Here is a 23,915-nt window from a genome sequence, read left to right as displayed (position 1 = left end):
TATTCTTTTACTTTGTAACTCACCTGAACTAGGAAAACCACGTAACAAGTATGATACTAAACTAGGTAAATTTGACTCATCCATGCCCCATTTAAACCTTCTAAAATTTTATATAATATGCAATGTAATCAAAATTAATTTAGTACCTTTTATATGTAATTTAACACTCTTGTCGTATTAAGTACCCTAAGAATTTTAGGAAGCTAGAATCATTTGCTTTATTTAGAGTAATTTTGTCGTAGTACTTTTGATGTGCTTTGTGCTCACAAAATGCCTTATTATGGAATATAGTTTGCAAATTAAAGTACCTAATGGAAGTTAAACATTAAATGTTAATAACCTAAAATGGAAGAGATGTTATTCCATAATGCAATTAGGATAACTAATTCCCAAGAGGAAGTACAAATTAGAATAAGTCCTAAATTCGAAAAGGGGGAATATTAGAATTAGTTCCCAAATACTAATTCAGATAATATTATTATTCCAATACCAACATCATTTTCATGGCCGTGTCGAATAATTTCCCTTTTATTTAAGAATAAAGAAATATCACAAATTATTCCATTTTTTCTATTTCTCGTAGCTTAAATGGTTAAAATCCCCCCGAGATCCAAGATTCAAATGTCTACCATGTCAAGCGATCGTGTTTACATTACCTTAAACAAAAAATAGTCATTCATAACCCCGTACAAAAATGATATCACCTCACATTTAACATAAAACTTTTTATTTAAAAAGTAAAAAAGATAAATACATTGAAATTATGATAGTCTTCTCTCACGATTGTATCCTAATTTATCTAAGGTAATAAAATATGAAAATTTACTATCAAGTAAAGGAATCTAACATAAACCTTTGCTTAAACCACTCTTTATTAACAAATTGGACGCGTAATCATCACCATTAACATCATAATGTTTCTACCCTAATTGTGAAAAATGAAAAGAAAAAAATGTAGACATAATCAAATTTATAGATCCTCAATAATTAGATTCACAACTTGGATCTAGCTTCATAGAGATACAATTAGTACATATAGGATGTGATCTACACACCCAAAAATCGCGCATCGTAATTACATTAACAATTAAGGTATCCAATGATAATTACAAAATCAAAATAGTACATTGATCATTCTTTTAAAACATAATTAATCAATTAATCTGGCTGTTAAACACATTCCTTTGAAGATCAACAAGAACATGTAGACCTCAATGTTCCTGGTAAAAAAAAGTGTAGGTCCAGCTTGGTTTCTGAAACCTGATACAAAAATCACAAACACAAAAACGAAAACCTGGGATTCCTTTGCGCATGTGCACACAATATAGCCCTACAAAATTATTCAAGGACAAAAGAGCAGCTACATAATCTTGACTTTTTAGGCAAAATACTCCCTTTGGTTTATACTCTGTTAACCGGACTTGGATACCCATATCGGACACGGGTACGTGACACTATTTTGTGGGAAAATAGCATGATTCTGGTCCAAAGAATTGTTAAAGTGGTCCAGGATTCAACACGGGTATCTGAGGTAAAATGAAGAGACCACGTAAAATGGAGTTTATATCCGCGGTTTTTTCTAAACAAGGGCATTGTTTGTTATAGAGTCTGGCTAAATACCAATTGAGGTTGGCATGAGTAGTTAAGGGCCTCTTGCTCCTTAATCAAGGTCTCTGGTTCAAGCCTTGGGAATGGAAAAAACCTCAACCGGCAGGGATGTTGCCCATCGAGGTACCATGCAAACTTCCGCGAGAGATTAGTCCACTCGCCGAAGGCGGTGGGAACTCCCCGTAGTAAAACCAAAAAAAAATAGAGAGCGGCTAAATGCCTAACAGTTGAAGGGGGAAAATGTCGATAGTACCCTTACGGGATCCGACATGGGTATCTGAGGTAAAATGAAGAGACCAGGTAACATAGGGTTTATATCCGCAATTTCCCTAAACGACGGTATTGTTTGCTATAGAGAGTTCGACTAAATGCCCAACAGTTACAGGGGCGAAATGTCGATAGTGCCCTTGCGAGTTGCAATACTTTGCTCTGTAGAACTGTATACGACATTTCACCCCTGCTAGCTCAACATCAGCTAGACAAGTGCTAAGACAGACCTTTGTGCAATGTGCATCAGACAGGATTGTTGCTTATAGCCAAATTTAGGGTCTTCTTAAAGTCTTGAACGGTTTATGGCTATATGCGGAATATGATCCAGAATTCCCGGACTCCGATTTCGTTCTTGACTTCTAAATTAAAGATTTTAGGCCTTCTCTTTCCGTAGACGCTCGTGAAAGCTACAAAAACAAAGAAACAAGTCAATAAGGTACTTACAAACAAGAAGTAAAATACAATACAGCCACGGGCTACCCCCGGGCCCCTGGCCCTGTTTTTGCTTGGTATTCAGTACACCTCATTTAGTACAAGGTAATAAATTAAGGTAATGGTGATAAAATTTAGTTAACATAATAAATTAAGGTAATTAGTGGTTATGGAAAAGTATAATAATGAAAAAGATGTTTGGTAATGGAGCATTAGCTTGGAATCTGTGATCATTAGCTTCTTACTTCACCACTTTGGACAGTGATTAAATAGGTTATCACTTATATGGAGTAGCTAGGTCTAGATTAAAATACAAACCACCACACTCTTCATGGAAAGTTTTCTTCAAAGAAATTAAACAAAAGAAGGAAGTTGTTAAACAATCTCAACGACATGATTGTGTATAAACTCTAGCTAAAAACTAACAATTTCTTCCAATCCACATTGTAAATAAAAGATGAAAGTTGTTAAACAATATGAACAACATGAATGCATCTAACTATCTAAGCTCTAGCTGAAAACTTACGATCACAAGTTCACAACCAATCGACATTGCTTTCCCCTTATGATTGCCAAATTCCACTGTTGTACTGTAAAGACTACTTTGAAACACTTTCGGTAAATTAGCATCAAACTGTGAATTATCTATATATACTATAACCTGTCCCCTTCTACAAGTACCTAAAAACCTTTTATTTCCCTTTATACAGTACAGGCTAAGGATCATATCATTACAGAGAATAAAAGTTCATCACCCAGTCAAAAGTGAAATTTATTTAGGTTTTCAAGGAGTGTATGATCAAGTCATAGGCAATACAATAATGTCTAATACTGTATCCAACGTTACTTGATTTGCTGGTATTTGATTGGGTACGGGTTCGCAATTTGCCACCTAATATGCTAAATAAGACCAAAAATGTGCCATTTTCATGTTATAGTACGCTTTTTGGTTCGCGGTTCGAGGGGTGACTAGGGCATTAGATTTAGATACACGGACTGCATTCGTTAGGTAGTACTAAATATAAAACAAACCCTTCAATCTGATTGGTCAATAGAATAACAACGTGATTCAACAATTTACATATTTAAATATTAACTAATCCGCAGCTAAATGGAAGGAATATGGCACAGCATGATGGCCAGCTTTACGGAGATCGCACGAAGGCAACCATGCAGGCCTCAGCAGAATAAAAAAAAATGCCTTCAGGTAATACTCACTCATACGCTGGAAAATTGCAGCTCAATGGCATACACACCAATACACCATACTTCAATTACAAAATATCTTAATAGAAGCATCAACTACACTTATTCTAACATTAGTATTAGACCCAAATAGTCCTACTAAAAATAATAGTAGTGTACAAAAGTTAATTTCTTATAGACTAAATTGATAATTTTTCACACAGTTGTCAAAGAAAACGCGGTCTAAGACTCTAATGCAACCTTCAAATGTCATTTTCACTTTGCTATCCCAATCGGAAGATTAAACTTTATCCTAGAGTTTAATATTTGAATTAGGTATAACCACTACACAGATTCACCACTCCTATAATTAAAATACTTGATCCCACGTATGTTCTTTGCTTTGTGACAATTTACATAAGTGATATTTTTCTGTTTGGGTAGCCCACCAGATTAGATGAGAGCAATCTGGTCAAAAATATAGTGGCTTGTCCTAATAGTTAGTTAAAAAAATTAGGATTTCTGTAATGCCACATTTTAAACATCAGTAGTGGCGATGCATGTTTGTAGGAATCAGAGTAGAAAAGTCAATATTATAATAAGAATTACGGCTTGAAGATTTTTCTAAGCCGATAAATCGGGTAAAACATCTAGTCCACTCTAAGACGTCCATATCATGGTTGACACTTGACAAGGTAATTAGCTTTACGCCTAACTCAATGCTACAAAAGCAAATCACGACCACAGATGGATTATTTACTGATAAGTGATAACCAATATAAAATGGAAGATAGAGTCCAATTCGTGATCACTAAATAATAATAAAGTTAGTCAACAATACCTCATGTCAGTATCACACTTCATTTCTTCCTGGACAAGCATTGCAATTTGCAACCGTTGAATTGTTAATTTCTGTATGAGTAGACAAGCAATACTCTCCAACATTCCCCTGAAATATTGAATAATTAAATTTGTATTAGAATAAAAAATTCCATTGGTTACGCGATTTGAGAATGTAACTTTCACAAAAACTAAACTAAGAAGTCAAGAAACAGAAACAAAAACTTAATAAAAACACCACATTTGAGTACAATCAATACATATTGACTATTTTCGGCGGAGAAAAGAAAAAGAAAATCCAAAAATCTATACACTAGGAAATCTGCACCAGCAAGCAAAGGTTGAAAAAAAAATCCTTCACGAAACATGTCAATGAGCTACAAGCTTTAGAAAAACTGCAGTCATTAGTAGACCACATAATGAATAAGTTCACTCTGTCATGCAGTCTACAACGATTCAGCACCAAGTAACACTCATATACAAGCATCATACAAAATATTAGGAAACTGTATTATTGGATGAACATTAAAGGTTTTCATTCGTTCCTCAACCAGAAAGAGTTTCATGGAGACAAAGCACTCACATCACAACTTTAGATCAAAACAACACCACTCTATAAGTCTTTGAAGAGGAACATTTTAGACTATAACAAGGGAAGTAAAAGAATGGATTTTACTCAGATTATAGAGATCAGGCAAACTACATGATCAATTTATGTAAAAGGACAACAGAAGGTTTGAAGGCATGAGTCAGAGTGCAAATTAACAACAGGGGATGAAGTTCAAACGTAAAAATGTATCCACTCCTTGATCATAAATCAAGCATAAAAAAATTCAATAAAAAGGATCAAATAGGGGTATATTATTGTATCCTTACCACACTCCCCTATACAAAACCATTACACAGTGTATGTCTATACTAAAGGTGAAGAATAATATTCATCCAAGCCAACAAGGCAGGGCCGAGTCAGTAATTTGCTTTTATAGCATTGAGTTAGGAGCAAGGCAACATGGGTCATGTGCCGTTTTCAGTCTAGGCAAGGCCACATAGATAACGCACACCTCGATGCACTGAGATGCACATGTTTTCACCCGACTATATACTTGTAATTAAGTGCGCCTCACTTCAAGGGGGCGCGTTAAGACACAGGGAATTCCCTAACTTAAAAGATCGAACAAGCTAGCTTTGACAGAAGAAAATAGATTCCCCTAATTTGTTAACATATTAGGAAGCATCTACTGAGAATCTTAATACATACACGAGGCAATTCACAAGTTCATACCAAGCTCTGTCACAAGAAAAGAGCTCGGTAATATCATTGTCGAATCCCAGACCAATATTACAAGGGGGGAAATGCTGGGCCTGCTAGCAAAATGTCATAAGCATCACATACAAATATACAACAGACAAAAACCATAGTAAAAGTAACTAATGCTAATAATGAAACCAAGAGCAGAAGCAAGGCATGATACACTAGATAAACTAAAGTGGGTACTCCAACTCATAGGGAGCCTTTAGACATGGAGCATAAGCATGAGTTTTTGTCTTTTCTGTCCAGCATAAAATCAAATCAAAAGGAATGTTCACCTCTATCATAATATGACCTCTCAGATTTATTCCCAGGGTAACACGAATGACAACTTACTTAAAAGAACAAGAACAAGAGCAGAAATTTTCGTGCAGTTGTTTATCTCAAAAACTAATGAGGATCATCACAAAACATGCTAAGATGGACAAAAAGGTAACAAAATCCCACATAGTTGGTGTCATAAACAAACTTCAGTACATAAGATACTGTATATTGGCCCTCTTCCAAGCAGCCTGCTTTTAGTTACTATGCATGTTTTGGTAATCCTTCAAACCACATAGAGTAAGGCTGTTGTAAGTATGGACCATCTGAAGGTAAGGTGAAATGGAGACAGCTGGGCAGAAGAGGAGAGTTTGCAAATAATAAACATGGACAGCAGTTCCAACTGAGGTTGTATGAAATGAGAACTCAAATAAGAGAAAGATAAATAATTCTGGAGCTATTATTCTCATTGTATTCACAGTTAAAAAGATGGATCACTAGACATGTTTGGAAAATTAACCTTACAGAAACCGTGATGTTGTGACTTGTGAGACCCTCAAGATTAGCTCAGGCTCTCAGCCCCATATTTTCATAAAAACTCAAAAGAACACTGAACTCTGGGCTTGAACATGAAGTCTTCTGAATCAAAGCTGCTGGAGTCTCACAAATTTAACAGCAACCATCAATAACAATAGTCTATTGCAGCCTAAACAACAGTAGGCTCTGGAGATTTCCAGATAAACACAATATTATCTCTCGCTTAACTCGCAAAGAGATTGCTTTCTGAAAGACTAAATTTCACACTGTCAACAAATCACTTCTTATTCACATATGATAGCATGAACAACTAATATACTAGGAGTTTAGGATCCTCCAAAGGCATTCAAGGCGGCACACTAACGTTCAGATGAAGAAAACAAGGATCCATGCGATTGATTTTTTAGGGGGGGGGGGGGGGGGGGCGTGTCAAGCATACAGAAAACCACCAGAACTGCGTTTAGGAACAGCCTAGATCAAAATGCGTAGGATGCATTCAGAACAAAATAGTATATTCAACAGAATGAATGTTTGCAAGCACCACTATAAATACAGATTATTGCATGACTGAATACTTCCATAATAAAACCATTGGTTCACTTGTCTTACCTTCACCAGTGGCAGTAGGCAAGTAAGACATAAAAGAACAATACACAAGCCTAAAAGGTCTAAAACCACTCAGATAAGAATCAGAGTTCAGCAGCAGAAATATGCGGCAACTGCCAAAGATAGATTCTCAATAGAGAAATTTCAGTATATTGTACATGTGATAGAGGATGTAAAAGGACCAAGTTACAGGCACAATGCCATGTTTTCATGCTAAGCAACTTACCTTTCGAAATAACATTCCAACAAGAGACTGTCGGCTCCTTCAAAAATCTGGCCAATCTATGTCAGTTAGCACCAGGCACGAAGCTAACAAGGTACAGAAAGAAAATTGGAACATTCATAAGAACATTCCAATTCACTCAGTTCAACGAGCAGCTCGTGTGTCCCTAACATGGCGGCCATCCTCATCCTCATCACTGTAACCTGATTCACCATCACTGTCTGACTCTGAGCCCAAATCTTGCCCTCCCACTCTACCTCCCCTTAAATTTTCACTGTCATTCATTTGCTCTTTATCACTCCTAGTTACATTATCCCTACGTCTTGTATAACTTGCATCATCCCTATGCCTTGTATAACTAACCAACTCTCTCCCCAAAGGTTCCTTTCTGGGACTCACCAGGATCAATTCAGCCAATCTTCTTCGAGCCAAGTAAACATCATTCGGCTCTATCATGTCCCCCTTTCTATAAGCCTCCCTCAAAAAAATAGTATGAAGCTTTCCCTGATTCCCCCTAGTGGAAATGTAAAACATCCCCTGATGTTGTAGAAGGAAATCCTTAAGTTTCTTAGGCAAATCCATGGGAACCCTAAAATGCGCGATCCTCTCTAATGTAATCTTCTTCTCAACAGTCAATGACAACAATTCATGAATCATCGCCACGGCTCGTTTCTCCATCCTATTCTGAGCCTCCATTGACCTCAAATCATGCCCCGAAACATCCTCATACGGCGACCAATACGGCATCCTTTGCCACTTCCACATTGCAATCTTGTAATACTTACCAATCTTAAACCCAGGTGGGAAATTCACAACAAATGAAAACCTCATATCTTCTTCACTAACACCCTTCTTCCTGTATTCAATTTCCCTAACTCTATCAACAGCACAAACAGCTAACCTCGGCTCTTTCTCTACAATCTCAATGTACTTATTCATACAATCTTCAGCATCAAACAACCTAAAATACTGGGGATACTTAAGCACAACAGAGTACTCAAAATCATCCGGAAACCCGAAATCTCTACGGGCAATCCTAACATGTTCAAGATAAAGCCTACCCGAATTCGACAACATCAAAAGCTTTCTAAGCCGGGTAACAGCATCAGGTAATTGGGAATCAATAGCATGTTTTTCTTGTTCAATTTGCAAAAGGGCATTCCTAGTAAATCGCAAATAAAGTATTCTTTGAACTGGGTGCTCATAAATTTCAAAAACTTTAGGTAATTTAAGAACAAACTTGCCTGCTTCGTCTCTTTTGAACCCAATACGTCGAGCAAGGAAGTCGAGGCGCGCAACTGGGATGGATTGGTGGGGTTGATCGATGATTAATTCCTGGAATTTGAGGATTTTTCTCATCTTTTTCTCGATTTCCATGTAATTATCAAAAGCATGGTCTCGCATTCTTTCCTGGTTTTTGGGGATTGAAGTTGATTTTTGGGACATGGGTCTTGTGAAATTAAGCGCATTTTTTAGGGTTTGGATGTGATTGAAGGTTGTCCGAATGTTGTTGAAATAGTTCATCGTCTTTGGAGGATTTCTGGGCAAGGGTTTAGGGTTTTGCAGAGTGGGAAAATGGCATATGTTCGAATCAAACAGTTTGAACTGAATTTGTTTTTACTGAAGTGAATAATTTTTAGGTAAATTTGGCAATAAAAACATTTTGTAACTCAAATTTTGTGAGAAATAATCTTATATAATTTATTTATTTTAAAATCATACGTTATGTAAATTTTTTTTGCAAAAGAAAATCAAAAATAAATTTTCGGTCATTGACTGGACTTTTTCGTTGACTTGCCCGTGAGCAGCGTTTGTGGCTTTATTTTGCTAACTCAATTAAAAACCCAGACGTATGGCGTTGCCAGTTTTTGATGGATTTGGGATAAGAGAGAATTTGGAACTACAAGGGTTAGCAAAATTTACACAACACTATAAATTCATGCTTTTCGGCGAAATAAAAGATGGCACAACTTCACCTCTGCAACTTAACAGCAATATATTCTTCTTAAATCATTTTATTCAAGGATGGAGGAGATTCACAAAAGCACAAAAAATGGTCAATGACCAAAAGTTCTTTTTTCTTTTGGTCTTGAGAGAGCCACGGAAGACAAATGATATAAACGAGATTTGATCTTAGGTCTTAGATACCACTCTCTCGAGACTTTAATAACTAAACTAGTTAACATGCATCGCGCAAAACCATTATAGTGCAATACAATTTTATTTTATTTTATTTTTTTATTTTTTTTTTGACATTGGAACAATACAATTTTAATAGCCAAAACATAACCTAACAAAAACCAAAATTATAATAAATTTACACCAAATTTGGCAGTCTTAAACACAACTAAATAAGATAAACAAAACTCATCAAGTTTCAAACCTACAAAACATTCAGAATTTTGAACCTAACAAAAAACCAAAATTATAATAAATTTACACCAAATTTGGCAGTCTTTAAACACACAACTATAAGGAAAAAAAAAAGCTCATTTAGTCTCAAAAACCTATAAAACATTCAGAATTAATTCTGAAAACATCTGCAGTCACAAACATGAACTGCATTCTGTTTTCTTCACTTATCTCCTACTCTTCTATAACCATGTCGAGAACGTTATGAACACCGAAACAAACAGCTAACGTTAATGTAAAGTTTCCGGCTTTTTTTGCTATAATTAGAATGAGTCAATACCCGAACCTGAGTCACTGATGATATTCCGAACTTACCAGCACAAAATTACTAACAGCACGTTACATTGCCTAAGGTTCGTTCTTGACTCGAATCTTCACCACTGTAAAACTCCCCATGTAACCGTAAATCCTCCTATATGATGTTTTCTATGAACATGTACAAAAAATTTCCTTTTTTAGCAAAAGCTGTCAATTTAGGGAATTTCTGATCTTCTGAATAGTGCAGGACATCAGATCATTGACAGTATTGATGGATTCCACTGTCAGTTTTGCAGTAGGGAGGCTGTTGACCAGGATTTGGAACCCTAAAGTCAATGCAGATGCACCAGTTCCTGCTCCCGGGCCACTGTCATGGGCTAATGTAAGCCCGTTCGGGTTTATAGGCGCATCAGCAATTGCAAAACCCGAGGGCAGGAGAGCTAAATAGTCAGAATCTCCGCCCCTCAGGACCGTCTCCATTGATGTTGAGTCAACAGGCGCGTATACGATGAAGGAACCTGTACGGTCTGTCCACGACTCTTGTAGTATCAGCATGTTGCTCTCCCTTGCTGGAGCGGCCTGCAAAAAATCGCGATTTTATCAGTTCGTGAAATTATCAGTCATCTTTACAATGTAACCTGATCAAATTGCGGTTCGGGCTGGGTTCGGGCCGCGCCATTCACAAAAAATGTCATTGTGGTAGGTCGGGTCGAGCCAAACTTCAGGTCAGTCTTTTCTGCCCAGGCCCTCTATTTCGGGCCAGAATAACGACCTTTCGGGCCATTTTCGGGCCAGGTCAAATTTATAACTAGAATTGCAATTTTGAATTGGCCAGAAGGTTTAAACACCGGGCCGGACCCGAAAACGGGCCTGCAAATTCTGCACGAACCCACTGTTCATTAGGCCGGGTCAGTGGGCCGGGCTCATGGTGATCAGGTCTATACAATATAATGGAATCATTGAACAATAATAAGCTGAAACTCACAGGTGGACATAATAGGGAAACACAGTTATTCCCATCATGGCTCTTGGCAAGGCGGGCTATCACTTCCATCGGGCCACCATTGGCTAAGATGTCCCATTTCCCACGGAGTTTCTCATCTCGTAAGAAGTCAAATATGTGCTGCCTCGGTACCGGAATCCAAACGGAAGTCGAGGCGCTAAGCACCACACCCGAGGGCTCACCGGGCTCGTCTATGCTGACCCGGCTCATGACACAAACATCAGCACCCAACCCTCCGACTTGCAGCTTCTCCCACCGGCAGGCAGATGACGCACACAAGCCCGAACAGAAATTGTTGCTTATTCGCCTCATTAGCTTTAATATGCTTCTTCTTCCCTCTTGCGTAACAACTCCTACTACACAACAAAACACATCATTATCAAATATAATTAAAGAAAGTTAGCTTTACTGCTGCATTTTTCATGAGCCTCAAATACGCATTTTAAGACCAAAGCCCGAGCCTGGCCCGGAAAAACCCGCCAAATTTATGCCACATTTAAACCTTCTAAAATTTTGTATAATATGTGATGTAATTAAAATTAGTTAAGTGCTTTCTTATACTCCATGTAATTTATCGCAATTGCAAATGTAATAAAGAAAGTTGAGCTTTTACTGCTGCAATTTTCATCAGCCTCAAAATCCGCATTTTTTTATATATCAAATCCCAAACCCGGCCCGAAACCTGTTTCGGCCCGATAACCTCGCACCTAGCTTTACGAGCTTGGGCATGAGTTTTTGCGTATTGAAGCCCAACCCCGGCCCGGCCCGGCCTAAGGCTATTGTCAGAATACTGAGGAAGAAGAAGGAAAAAAAAGAACCTGTGGTGTCATCAGGAAGAACTCTAGCAGACATGAAGATGGCAGCACAGTCCCGTTCCCTCTGTAGGGTCGAAAGCCACCTTTGAGAACTGAAACCCATTCCCGATCGCAGCAACGGTCGATACAGTTGGTGGATACAGTTCTCATCGTATTCCACATGTTCAATCCAAGTAACCTGAAAAATTCAATCTTTTTTATCATGGTTCAAGCACGAAAAGTGTTGATTATTATTTCAAGTAATAATGTATCACAATCAGAAGAGACTTTTATTCGCAGGATATTAAGGTTTTGTTTAAATGGTTTGTACCAAAGCCCGAGCCCGGCCTGAAAACCCTGGTTCAGTCCACATAGTTCTGTGGGCCCACTGTTCATACGGATTATCTTGCACACTACGTAAACATACTGAATATGTTTCAAAACATGAAATGATATCTTTAAGCAAGCACATTAGACATGAAAAATTCCACATGTTCAATCCAAGTAACCTGAAAAATTCAATGTTTGATCATCAAACTTTTTATTCGCGGGATATTAAGCAAGGAAAGTGTTGATTATTTCAAGTAATAATGTATCACAATCAGGAAAAACTTTTTATTCGCGGGATATTAAGGTTTTGTTTAAATGGTTTGGGACCAAAGCCCGACCCGAACCCGGCCCGAAAACCCCCGTTCAGTGCACATAGTTCTGTGGGCCCACTGTTCATACAGATTATCTTGCACACTACGTAAACATACTGAATACATTAAAAACATGAAATGATATCTTTAAGCACATTAGACGCTCTAAACCCCGGTTTGAAATGGTTTGGGACCAAAGCCCAAGCTCGGCCCAAAAACCCCGGTTCGGTTCACATAGTTCTGTGGGGAACACTACTCATACGGATTATCTTGCACACAACGTAAACATACTGAATACATTTCAAAAACATGAAATGAAACATTTAAGCAAGCAAATTAGACAAACCCTGGTTTCAAATGGTTTGGACCAAAGCCCAAGCCCGGCCCAAAAACCCCGGTTGAGTCCACATAGTTCTGTGGGACCACCACTGTTCATGCGGATTATCTTGCACACTACGTAAACATACTGAATACATTTCAGAAACATGAAATGATATCTTTAAGCAAGCACATTAGACGCTCTAGGAGGAAATGGCACGGAAATCAAAGGCACGGGGCAGAGGAGGCAAACAAGGAACGAGATGCTTGCAGACAAATCTTTAAAATAACAAAAAAAGTTTGTTAAAGAGTTTGACAAAATGAATCCAGTGACTTGTTTTCCCTTCTTTGCCCCTTCAGAAAAATAAAAATGGAAGCAAAATCGCATTACATGGACCAAGATGGCATATTAAAACCCAAATCCAGTTCATCTGATTTCTTGAATAATACAATATTCAAGTTAAAATATAGGCTGCAATCAGAATAGAAACATCAAATGCTTATTTTATTCCAGCCAAAAGATGTGAATTCCTAGACTTTTCCCTCCACAAATGATCAAATAAGAAATTGTTTTTACAGTTTCATAACGAAGAGCACCAACTTAAAATAAAAAAAGGAAAGAGATATCCTTACACGTGACAAAAATGACACACACTCGACCATCCCAACCGAATCACGTGACCTAAAAACTCAACTATACTAGAAAATGGATGACCCGATTTCAGACTAAAAATAGCACGGAGTATCACTAAAAAGAAAAGAAAAATAGTTATTTTTCAACACAATATGACCTGTCCTAGGAAACTCGCGTACCAGAACTCATCCATACAACCCGTCTGCCACCTCTATGCCAAGTGGCGAAGCCACTGGTGCTTTAGGATGGTCCTTGACCCCACTTGGAACAAGAAAAATTCAATTTTAGTTCAATTTTCATTACTTTTTTAAAAAAATACATAATTTTAGTTGAAGTTTCATCAATTTTTAGATAGTGACTCCGCTACCTAGAATTTCTAGATCCGCTACTGTCTATGACCTCACCCATATAGGCGTATATATTAAAGAAGAAGTGAGATTAATTATTAAGTGAAGACAATACGCAACCCTTTGCTTCGAGAGTTGAAACCGCATTATTAAAAAATGAAAATAAGCATCTACTCCTGCTGATAAACAAATGTAGAAGCCGTACAAGTTTCGAACCTTACAGCTACAGAAACTCCCTAACTCTTCTCTGATTCAGAGAAATCCCGGACAGTATGCCACCTTTAGTGAAAAAACTATAAAAAAAATATAAAATAAAAACGGAAATTTCGTGACAGACTCGACATAATGATCCAAATATCATTTACTAGTACAAGCTTCTCATTCTGGTAAATTAATCCTGAGATCATAATTATCATGTCTAAAAAGGCTGCAATTATTCTTATTTTTATAGTATTAGTCAATAGACCTGATCAAAGGCCGGGCCTCGTTCGGGTCGGGCTCATCTGCGCATTATGTCAAGCCGGGCCTGGTTTTGGGCTGCTTTTGTGTGCCCAAAACCCGCTATTCCGGGCCATTTTTGAGGCGAGACAAATTTATAACTAGAAGTGTAGTTTTACGTTGTGCAAAACCCGTCAAAAAAATATATAAAATTTGGGCCGGGTAACCGGGCCTTGGTATTCTGTCCAAAATCCGCCAATTTCTGGTCGGGCCGGGCTGATTTTGATCAGCTCTAGTATTAGAGTATTGCTTAAGATTAAAGAATTGTGAAGGGGAGTAGTAATTACCAAGGAATAGCCATTAGCAACATCTTGGACAATGCAACCAGAAGGAAGTCTCCTCCACTTGATGTTGTTGGACCTTGAAAACGATGGGTCTCGGATCATGTCAACAGAAACGTCAACCACGGCCCACATGCCTTCGGAATGCTGTTTGCAGAACCGCAGTATCTTCTCATGCCGGAAAGGCACGAAAGGTGAGGGAAACACAAACTCCGCATTCATCTAGGACAAGATTTCATGAACATGAAACATGATTAGTTTACAACATCCAACAGATTAGCTAAAGGGGTTGTTTGGTTGAGAAATGAAAACGGGAGAAGTGGAAATTCATGGGAATTTATAAACAGGGTAGTTGTTTGGTTGACATAAAAAAGTAAAAATGGAAGAAGTAAAAATTCTCATGTTGTCAACCAAACAACTTGAGTGAATTCCCATGAATAAGGGAAATAATTTGCCTTGAATTAGTACTTCCTATAGGAATTAAATTCCCATGTGTCAACCAAACAAGCCCTAAGAGTGGAAAATAGCAACCATGTTCGTGTAGAGTAAACATACCAACTGAATTTCACCATCACGAGTGCCACCAGCGCCGCTGAAAAGAACCTCCACAGTCGCGGCCTTGCTAATCATGCATGGAAACATGTCTTGCCATTGCCTCTTTTAGTTGGAGAAACAAAATCCATTTCAGAGTTGGAGAATAAAACAAATCATATGGTATAACAATCTTAGCTAGGAAAATATTTTGGAGCATTATTCAGTCATGTGCATGATTGTCACGTTGATAGTACAATTTAATTTGAACTGATAATGTGAAACCAAAGTCTAGACAAAGCTAGCTAAGATGAAACAAATTTGAAGTAATTTGCACAACACGGTTCCAAAAACGCATGGATTAGACCAAAACCATCTGAATAAGAAGCTAAAAACCACACATGAACCATGCTAAGCAATTTGCACAACAAGGTTCCAAAACGCGTTGATTAAACCAAAATCATCTAAATAAGAAGCTAAATACCACACATGATACATGCTCAGCAATTTGCACAACAAGGTTCTAACTTCCAAGGCTATTAATCATGAAATTTACTATTAAAATGAAACAATTTTGAAGTAATTTGCACAATAAGGTTCCAAATCGCGTTGATTAAACCAAAACCATCCGAATAAGAAGCTAAAAACCACACATGATACATGCTAAGCAATTTGCACAACAAGGTTCTAGCTTCCAACTTCCAGGCTATTAATCATGAATTTTACTATTAAAATGAAGCAATTTTGAAGTAATTTGCACAACACGGTTCCAAAACACGTTGATTAAACCAAAACCATCTGAATAAGAAGCTAAAAACCACACACGATACATGCTAAGCAATTTGCACAACAAGGTTCCAAAACGCGTTGATTAAACCAAAATCATCTAAATAAGAAGCTAAATACCACACATGATACATGCTCAGCAATTTGAACAACAAGGTTCTAACTTCCAAGGCTATTAATCATGAATTTTACTATTAAAATGAAACAATTTTGAAGTAATTTGCACAACAAGGTTCCAAAACGCGTTGATTAAACCAAAACCAACTGAATAAGAAGCCAAAAACCACACATGATACATGCTAATAGCAATTTGCACAACAAGGTTCCAAAACGCGTTGATTACACCAAAACCATCTAAATAAGAAGCTAAAATCCACACATGATACATGCTAAGCAATTTGCACAACAACGTTCCAAGGCTATTAAAGATCATGAATTTTACTATAATAAGGGAAAAGTTTAATTAATTTCCATGCAAGAACGTGAAATGAACGAAAGTTAAAGAGGTTTTTCTTACAGGGAACATCATGGTTTCCACAAGCTCCAAGCTAGAAATGAACACTGAACTCGTCTCCCTTGAAGCATCGGTAACAAAACCACAAGGTTTCATTCCAATAAAAGTCGAGAATTTCTTGATATATTCCTCATGATTAAGCATCTCTTTACCATCATCCAACCCTTTAAACCAAAGAGGACTATCAGTCTGAGCCATACCAAGAAGTTCATCCATACCCGCCATTGCAGCCTGCATAAACATCGATTTCTCATACTCCGTTGTCATGGTAGAATTGCTTGAAACCCCATTTTCCAAATGAAGTCCCAAGGGTAACGGGGGTGTTGAACTCATTAGGCCACCTCGACCCATGGATAGGTCCAAGTTTGAGTTTGAGTTTGAAGTCGGGATTGATATAGGACCGACCAAATCTGTTATGGGTTTGCCCAAGAACCTCTCGGAAACAGCACAAACACGGGTAAGTTCGTCCTTTAAACGGGCATTCTCGACCCTTAAATGGTGTTGTTCCATGGATACTTCCCCTAGTATGGCCTGACCTCCACAGTTTTGACACATTGGGTTTCTTAAAGCATCCTTCATCGCGATGTTCTCAACTCGAAGCTTGTCATACTCTTGCTTAAGGGCTACATTTTCGTGTCGTTCGATTTGTGTCTGTTCATATACATTCATTTTATTATGTCACACTTTCATTAAACAAATTCATAGCATAAATAATAATACAACTCGATTGAACAAATTGTTTACCTTCATCTGTGTTCGACGATTCTGAAACCAGAACTTAACTTGTCTGCTCTCTAATGACAGTCTCCTTCCAATTTCCAGCCTTTGTTTTTCATCTGGGTGAGCACAGTTCTTAAAGAAACTACACAACCAATTAAAAGGGTTAATAATTACACCATTAGCACCTTTTTAAACTAATTACACCATAATAATCATAAAGGTAAAACATCAATAACTTCATTAAACTAAACACTCCATTTTAGCTAGATTGCAATAACACATTGATTACATAACACCCAAAGAAGTTCAAAAAATCATAAATGTACTCCAAACCCTCCACCCTATGAACGGAAATTCTTGTAAAACACCGTCTTACAACATTGATTATATAACACCCAAAGAAGTTCAAAAGATGATAAATGTACTCCAAACCCCCACCACAACTCCACAAGAACGCAAATTCTTGTAAAAGACCGTGTGACATAATAGTGGTTATATAACACCTAAAAATGTTCAAAAGATCATAAATGTACTCCAAACCTCCCACCATGTGAACGCAAATTCTTGCAAAAGACCGTCTGATAGTAACAGTAATTATATAACACCCAAAAAAGTTCAAAAGATCATAAATTTACTCCAATAACCCCACCACCAGAACGCAAATTCTTGTAAAAGACCCTCTCTCTAACGTACAATTGCACCAAATATTGAAAAAACAATAACAAACAACCTAAAAAAATAGAAAAGAGAGCTTACTTCTCAAGTTCTTGAATTTGTTGAGGAGTGTGCCTATGATATCTCTTCCTCCTTCCTTTGGTCTTAATTTGAGAAGCTCCTTCAGGTTCAGGCTCAGGAACATCCCCAACTGAGACTGAGACACTTTCATAGTTCTCACTTCCAGAATCTTCCTTAATATTATTGCTATTATTATTATTAATATTATTGCTATTATTATTATTAATATTATTATTATTATTATTATCCCTTCCCATAATTATGTTGTTTGGGTCAAACTGATCCCCATAAAATCCCATTTCTTCTTGTTGCCTCTCCATTTTTCCCTGCAAATCCCCAAGCATAAATATAAGTTAATTAATTCATAAAAAATCATAAAAAATACCCAAAAAAAATCAAATTATAATGACAGAAAATTAGGGTCAGAAAACCGTAAATGTCATTTTACTTTTTACAAATTTGCATGTTTTTTTTCCAAGTGTAGTCCAAGAAAAAATAGTGATTTTTTTTCGTGTGAAATACAAATTATAAATGGGGTTTAGGGGAAAACATCATCAATAGTCATAAAAACAAAAACAAAAATAGTGCTACAATAGTAAAGTCAAAAACTTTATTAAAAATACAAGTACTAGAATCATATTAATCCATGAAAATGACCCCCCAGAAGTTCAGATCCCCTGAAAATGACCAAGAAGATTCTCCAAAGAAAGAAAAAAATAAAAAAAGATCACATCTTTATTTCTCAAAGCCTTGTTTGGATTCTATTTTGTAAAAGGGGAAAACTTTTTTGTTTCTGGGTTCTGTTTGGATTACAAAAATGATTAAAAGGGCAAAACTTTTTTGTTTGGATTGCATCAAAAATGAAATACCTCAGAAAATACTAAGTACCATTTTCAAAGTGTTACACAACTTCCTCAGTTGCTGGTTGAGGAACACCAAAGCCAAACGGACCTCAGAAAGGGGGGTGGTTTAGTCTTTTTCCCCTTCTTATTATCCTCGAGAAGGGGGTAAGAAATGGGAGCCAAACAACACCCAGAAAGGAGGGGAAAAGGAAGGAGAAAGACAGAAGAGACTCTGTTTTCTAGAGAGAGAAAACAGTGTAAGAACTGGTTGAGTGTATGGAGTGTCAATTGTCAAAGATTCGTGGTCCCTTTTTATCTCCCCAATTGCATGTGAAGATCCATACAAAAACTTTTTAGAGATAGAAATATTGATTTTTAATTAGATATACAGATTACGGTAAGAAATGAACTCGCTACTCGGACTCTTCATTTTACCCGAAAAGTTAACGAGTAAAAATTTTACAATTTTTAACTTTCTATTTTAGGTTAAAATCGTGAAGATGTTTGTACAGTTAAAAAAAAAGTGGACTTGTTACTCGGACTCCTCATTTTACTTGAAAAGCCGAGTAAAATTTTTACAAATTTTAACCTTCTAGTATTTTAGGTTAAAATCGTGAAAATGTTTGTATAGTAAGAAATGGACTCGTTACTCAGACTTTTCATTTTACTTGAAAAGCCGAGTAAACTTTTTACGAGTTTTGACATTTCGTTTTAGGTTAAAATCATGAAAATGTTTGTGCAAATATAGTAGTTAGATATGCTTGGACATGTTGTCGTGTTTGAAATAAGTATCGTAATCGGGAACAAGTTGAATGAGAAATAGTTGAATCAGACACATTCAAACAAGTTGTCGTGTTTGGTACAAACAAACACCCTAGCCAAAATCGTGAAATATAATTTGTACAAAAGATACTTGTCCGAAACGAGTACCTTACACCAAATCACATAAGTCTAAAAAATAGTCGGGTGACTCACACATTCGAACAAGTTGTCAACTTGTCATGGCCGGAACAAAACACCCTAGCAAAAATCGTGAATTTCTTTTGTACAAAAGATATACTTGTCCGAAACGAGTAACTCAATCCTAATAACATAACATAAATCGAATCAGACACTTGAACATGTTATCGTGTCCAAAACGAGTATCGTAATCCTGAACAAGTTGAATGAAATATAGTGGAATCTCACATTTGAACAAGTTGTTATGTCCAAACTCCAGAACAAACACCCTAACCAAAATCATGTAATCCATAAAAAAATGCTTAACAACTTTTTAAGACGAATAACGTAAACTTTCAAAATAGTTGAATAAGACACTTGAACACGTAACCGTATCCGAATCGAGCAACATAGTATGGACAACATAAAAACCAAACAAAAAGGGGATAAAAAAAAGAAGATGAAGAAGAAACAGGGGAGAAAATAAAAATAAAAAATATAAAAAATGATTTAGCTTAGCATAATAATAGCTGACTTACTTACAAATTTCAATGGTGATGATTCCCTTTGGTCAAAGAAATCTAATATTAAAATATTCAGATTTCTTTTTCTTTAATTTTTTTTTAATATAATTTTCTCTCTCTTCTTGTGGGATCAGTGCTCTGTTTCTTCACTGTTATCAATGGCTTCTTCTCTGCATTTTTATAGAAAGAAAAAAAAAGGAAAATTTGGATTTTGAAGACAAAAATGGACAGTGAGAAAGTCAGCGTAGGAGAAGAGAGAGAAAAATAGGGCCGTTTCATCTTTGACAAACTAAATTGGGTCCCACACAAGACCCCTCTTTTCCCCTAAATTCATGCTTCTCAATTTCTCATGCACCTCTCACGCGCCCTAACATAAGCGTTTGTGTTTCACTCTCCAAATAATAACTACTCACTGATCACTCTGAGGTCTTTGACATTAGCCGATAACAAATGATGATAATGATCGGGGGTTGAGTAAGTGTTTACGGTTTTAGCGATGTCACTCGATTATTATCCTAAGCTTGGCGAAGTTGCATTGCTATCAAACAGGGTTACGTATGGAATAAGGAGAGGGCGTTGGATTAACGATATGGAATAGGAAAGAATATTGATTAGTGTAATCATTGAACGGACGGGTTTAGTGATTAGTGATAATAGGAAGTAAATAACTATAATAGGAAGAAAATAAGCTAGATTAAGAAAGGTGATTAAGAAAGTATATATTCAGAGTGTTATCAATGTCACTAAGTTATTATCCTGGTTTTGGCGAAATCATCTATATTACAATCAAGTAGGAATCGGATAGAGACTTAGGGAGCGATCATTAACAACAAGGAAATGGTACAAGATGCGCGTTGGATCAACAATATGGAACAAGAATGAATACTGATTAGCGTAATTTTATTTTTTTTTGGTTCTACTACGAGGAGTTCCCACCGCTTTCGGCGGGGTAATCTCCCGTGGGAGTTTGCATGGGTACCTCGATGGGCAGCATCCCTCCCAGTTGAGATTTTTTTCATTCCCAAGACTCGAATCCGAGACCTTGGTTAAGGAGCAAGAGGCCCTTAACCACTCATGTCAACCTCAATTGATATTAGCGTAATTATCAAGTATATTGGTTTAGTGAGCAATGATGATAGGAAGTAAATTAACCATAATAGGAAGTAAATAAGCCAAATTAAGAAAGGGGATTAAGTAAGTATGTATATTCATGGTGTTATCGATGTCGGTCAATTATTATTCTGGTTTTGGAGAAGCTACATTGCAATCAGGTAGGGCCGTAGGGATTAAACAAGTTACTTACGTATAATATGGAAAGGGGAGTTTTGGTTATGAAGCAATCATTTAACGGATGGGAAATAATAGGAAGTGGGCGTCATATTAACATTATGGAATAGGAAGGAATACTGATTACTCCGTAGTAAGTAGACTAGTTTTGTGATTAGTGGCAATAGGAAGTAAATAACCATGATAGGAAGAAATTAAGCTAAATTAAGAAAGGGGATTAAGTGATGGCTTATTGTTAGGGAATGTTACCAAAGTTGTTACACCCATTACCTTTTTGGTGCACAAATCATGTTTTTCTTATTGTTTTTGTTGCATCCAAAATTTAAATCCTTCTTTCAACTTATTTTGGATTTTACCTACAAAAATAATTAAGGAAAAAAGTTTTTTTCTTTTTTTTGCATCATCTAGTTGTATTTTTTTGCATTGGATGCTACTATGTACATTGTGATTGTGCAAAATCTTCTCGTGATATCCCCTATTAAATGGCTTTTAGAAAACACTTGTGGTTGCTTCAAAGGAAACTAAATTTAAATATACGGGTTGCATGCTTCACATTTCAAAACCCAAAAAAATAAATAAAAAAATTGAGTAAGGGTGTTTTAGGTATTTTATTTGAATGTTTAACGCTTCAATTGTTGGTTTGTAAAATAGAGATATGCGCAAATTTAACGAAGATCGTTTTATAAAAGCAAAATAAGAAGCACAAGTAATGTGATCTTTATTTTTTGGTGCATACAAGTAATGTGATTTGCATATATGGAATTAATTATTTTTAATCACGTGGCATAATTAAGGTTATGTGAACTCTTAACAAGCCTATTTTGTCTTTAATTATGGTCCAAATAACACGACCGAGTGTCAACCTATGATAATATATGAAATTAGGTTGGAAAACTATGGAAGAATTGAGTAAAAGAATGTTTAAGTTGGAGATATTTATTATTATCTCGAGGAATTTATTTTTTTCGTTTAGTGGTGTTGAGAGAACTACAAGGAGATTTTTGACTTACTTATAAAAGAAGGAGCATAATAATGTACAAGCGAAATTGTAACTTTTGTCACATAATTAGCAATTTTGCATGATATTTTTTTTTATTGAATTTAAGTACTTGTACTAGTATATCATTGTACTAAACTACTAATTAGTTAAGTATATGTAATAATTATGAATTTAATATAAGTTTTTTCTTTATTATAAAAACATATGCATGTGTGTGATTACCTATGTTCTTCATTGGCGCGTGTCTATGACAAGTTGTAATGCGCGTGGTTATCTAAAAATTATTAGACTGACGTTTCATAAATTTTATTAACTGAGTATCTTTTGTACATATAATGATATCTAAAATCTATGATATTCTTTTCCACAACTTTTTGCGCACTTTAATGGTGTATACATGTCGATATCTTTGTGGGCGCTTGAATCACGGAGTATTAGTGTTTTGACGAACTTTAAAAACTTTAGTTAGATCTTCAATGACTAGAAAATTCTTTGACCTATAGGTGATTGTTATCTATAGTTATAAAAAAATGGTCATCGATGTCAGTTTCAAGTATTCCAATTTATGGCTCGTGGAATCGTGGATGGCATGACACCACAATTATGACCCAAAATGTGTAGTCCCGGACTTTCAAGGGATAGTAGGTTTATAACGCTTTTATTTTAACTTTTTGGCAGTGATCATACTTGTTATGTAAAATCAAAAGTTTCATAATCCTATAAAAAGGCATAAATGACATAATAGGTATATATTAATACCAACCAATGTGTATTACTTTTTCATATTCTTAAGTTATACTCACTTTCCTCTCACTCATTCTTTCCAATTTCAGTTAGGTTTTGTTATGAACGTAGTAACTCGTGTTTACCTAGCTTATTTTCAAGTATTTCGAGAAAAAATAACTCTTGACAATTTAGACCCATAAAAAATAAGTTTAGGTAATTTCATTGCGCAAAATAAAGAATTACCCATTTAATTGTCCAGACCACAACTAAAATAAATTAAAATAAAACAAGCTCGTGAAGTTCAAGACTGTAATTTCAAAACTATATTGTTAAAAAACTTCTATTATGAATAAATTAATATATCACTTCTCTAATTAAATTTCACCCGCCCCCCTTCTTCTCTCTTTAGGATTTCAATTTTTATCCTTGACTTAAAATATTATAATTTCTTCGAAAATTAAATATTGTCGTGAAGTTATCGACCTTGTTTAGTTCATAATTTTTTTAACCTATCAAAATGACTTTATTAATATCAATTTTACTAAAAAAAAAAAGACTAATAATAAATTAAAATTCAAATGATAGAAAATCAGGTGAAAATAGCGCTCATATACTTTTACTTTCATCTCTTCGATCTTTTGAATTGACCCTTTTCAAAAACAATTTCATTGCCTCATCCGGCACGGCGCCACGGTTATTTTCAAAGTGATCCTCAAACAAATATACACATTCAAATTTGCATGAACACAATAACCATGCAACAAAACATTATACAAATATACCCGGAAATATTACACCGCATCTATAACCGCGTAATGACCCGATTTGTCATGGTTTAATGTTCGTATATAACC

At 36.1% G+C, this 23,915-nt stretch overlaps 2 protein-coding genes across 7 annotated transcripts; both read right to left on the bottom strand.

The window, feature by feature from the left end:
* Nucleotides 1–955: 955 nt before the first annotated feature.
* Nucleotides 956–8,896, bottom strand: LOC110782480 (protein ROOT PRIMORDIUM DEFECTIVE 1). 4 transcript variants are annotated; one of them, XM_056838311.1, is made up of 4 exons: nt 7,275–8,896; nt 6,426–6,565; nt 4,337–4,444; nt 956–2,285 (listed from the first exon to the last, which is right to left on the bottom strand). In XM_056838311.1, the coding sequence occupies exon 1, from the start codon at nt 8,793–8,795 to the stop codon at nt 7,416–7,418; it is 1,380 nt and encodes a 459-aa protein (XP_056694289.1). In that variant the 5' UTR covers nt 8,796–8,896; the 3' UTR covers nt 956–2,285; nt 4,337–4,444; nt 6,426–6,565; nt 7,275–7,415. The 4 variants fall into 4 exon arrangements, with proteins under 4 accessions (XP_056694289.1, XP_021842347.1, XP_056694290.1 ...); XM_021986655.2 differs by having other exon boundaries at nt 6,426–6,558; XM_056838312.1 differs by having other exon boundaries at nt 6,426–6,555.
* Nucleotides 8,897–9,671: 775 nt separating this feature from the next.
* LOC110782293 (homeobox-leucine zipper protein ROC5) lies at nt 9,672–18,859 on the bottom strand. 3 transcript variants are annotated; one of them, XM_021986414.2, is made up of 9 exons: nt 18,613–18,859; nt 17,765–18,069; nt 17,033–17,150; nt 16,292–16,939; nt 15,013–15,114; nt 14,464–14,679; nt 11,763–11,937; nt 10,927–11,300; nt 9,672–10,520 (listed from the first exon to the last, which is right to left on the bottom strand). In XM_021986414.2, the coding sequence occupies exons 2-9, from the start codon at nt 18,061–18,063 to the stop codon at nt 10,152–10,154; spliced, it is 2,301 nt and encodes a 766-aa protein (XP_021842106.2). In that variant the 5' UTR covers nt 18,064–18,069; nt 18,613–18,859; the 3' UTR covers nt 9,672–10,151. The 3 variants fall into 3 exon arrangements, with proteins under 3 accessions (XP_021842106.2, XP_021842104.2, XP_021842105.2); XM_021986412.2 differs by having other exon boundaries at nt 18,632–18,859; XM_021986413.2 differs by having other exon boundaries at nt 10,927–11,297; nt 18,632–18,859.
* Between the last annotated feature and the right edge of the window lie 5,056 nt (nt 18,860–23,915).

Source organism: Spinacia oleracea, chromosome 3, assembly GCF_020520425.1.
Source record: "Spinacia oleracea cultivar Varoflay chromosome 3, BTI_SOV_V1, whole genome shotgun sequence".
NCBI classification, from domain to species: domain Eukaryota; kingdom Viridiplantae; phylum Streptophyta; class Magnoliopsida; order Caryophyllales; family Amaranthaceae; genus Spinacia; species Spinacia oleracea.
This window is presented reverse-complemented; position numbering and strand designations above follow the sequence as displayed.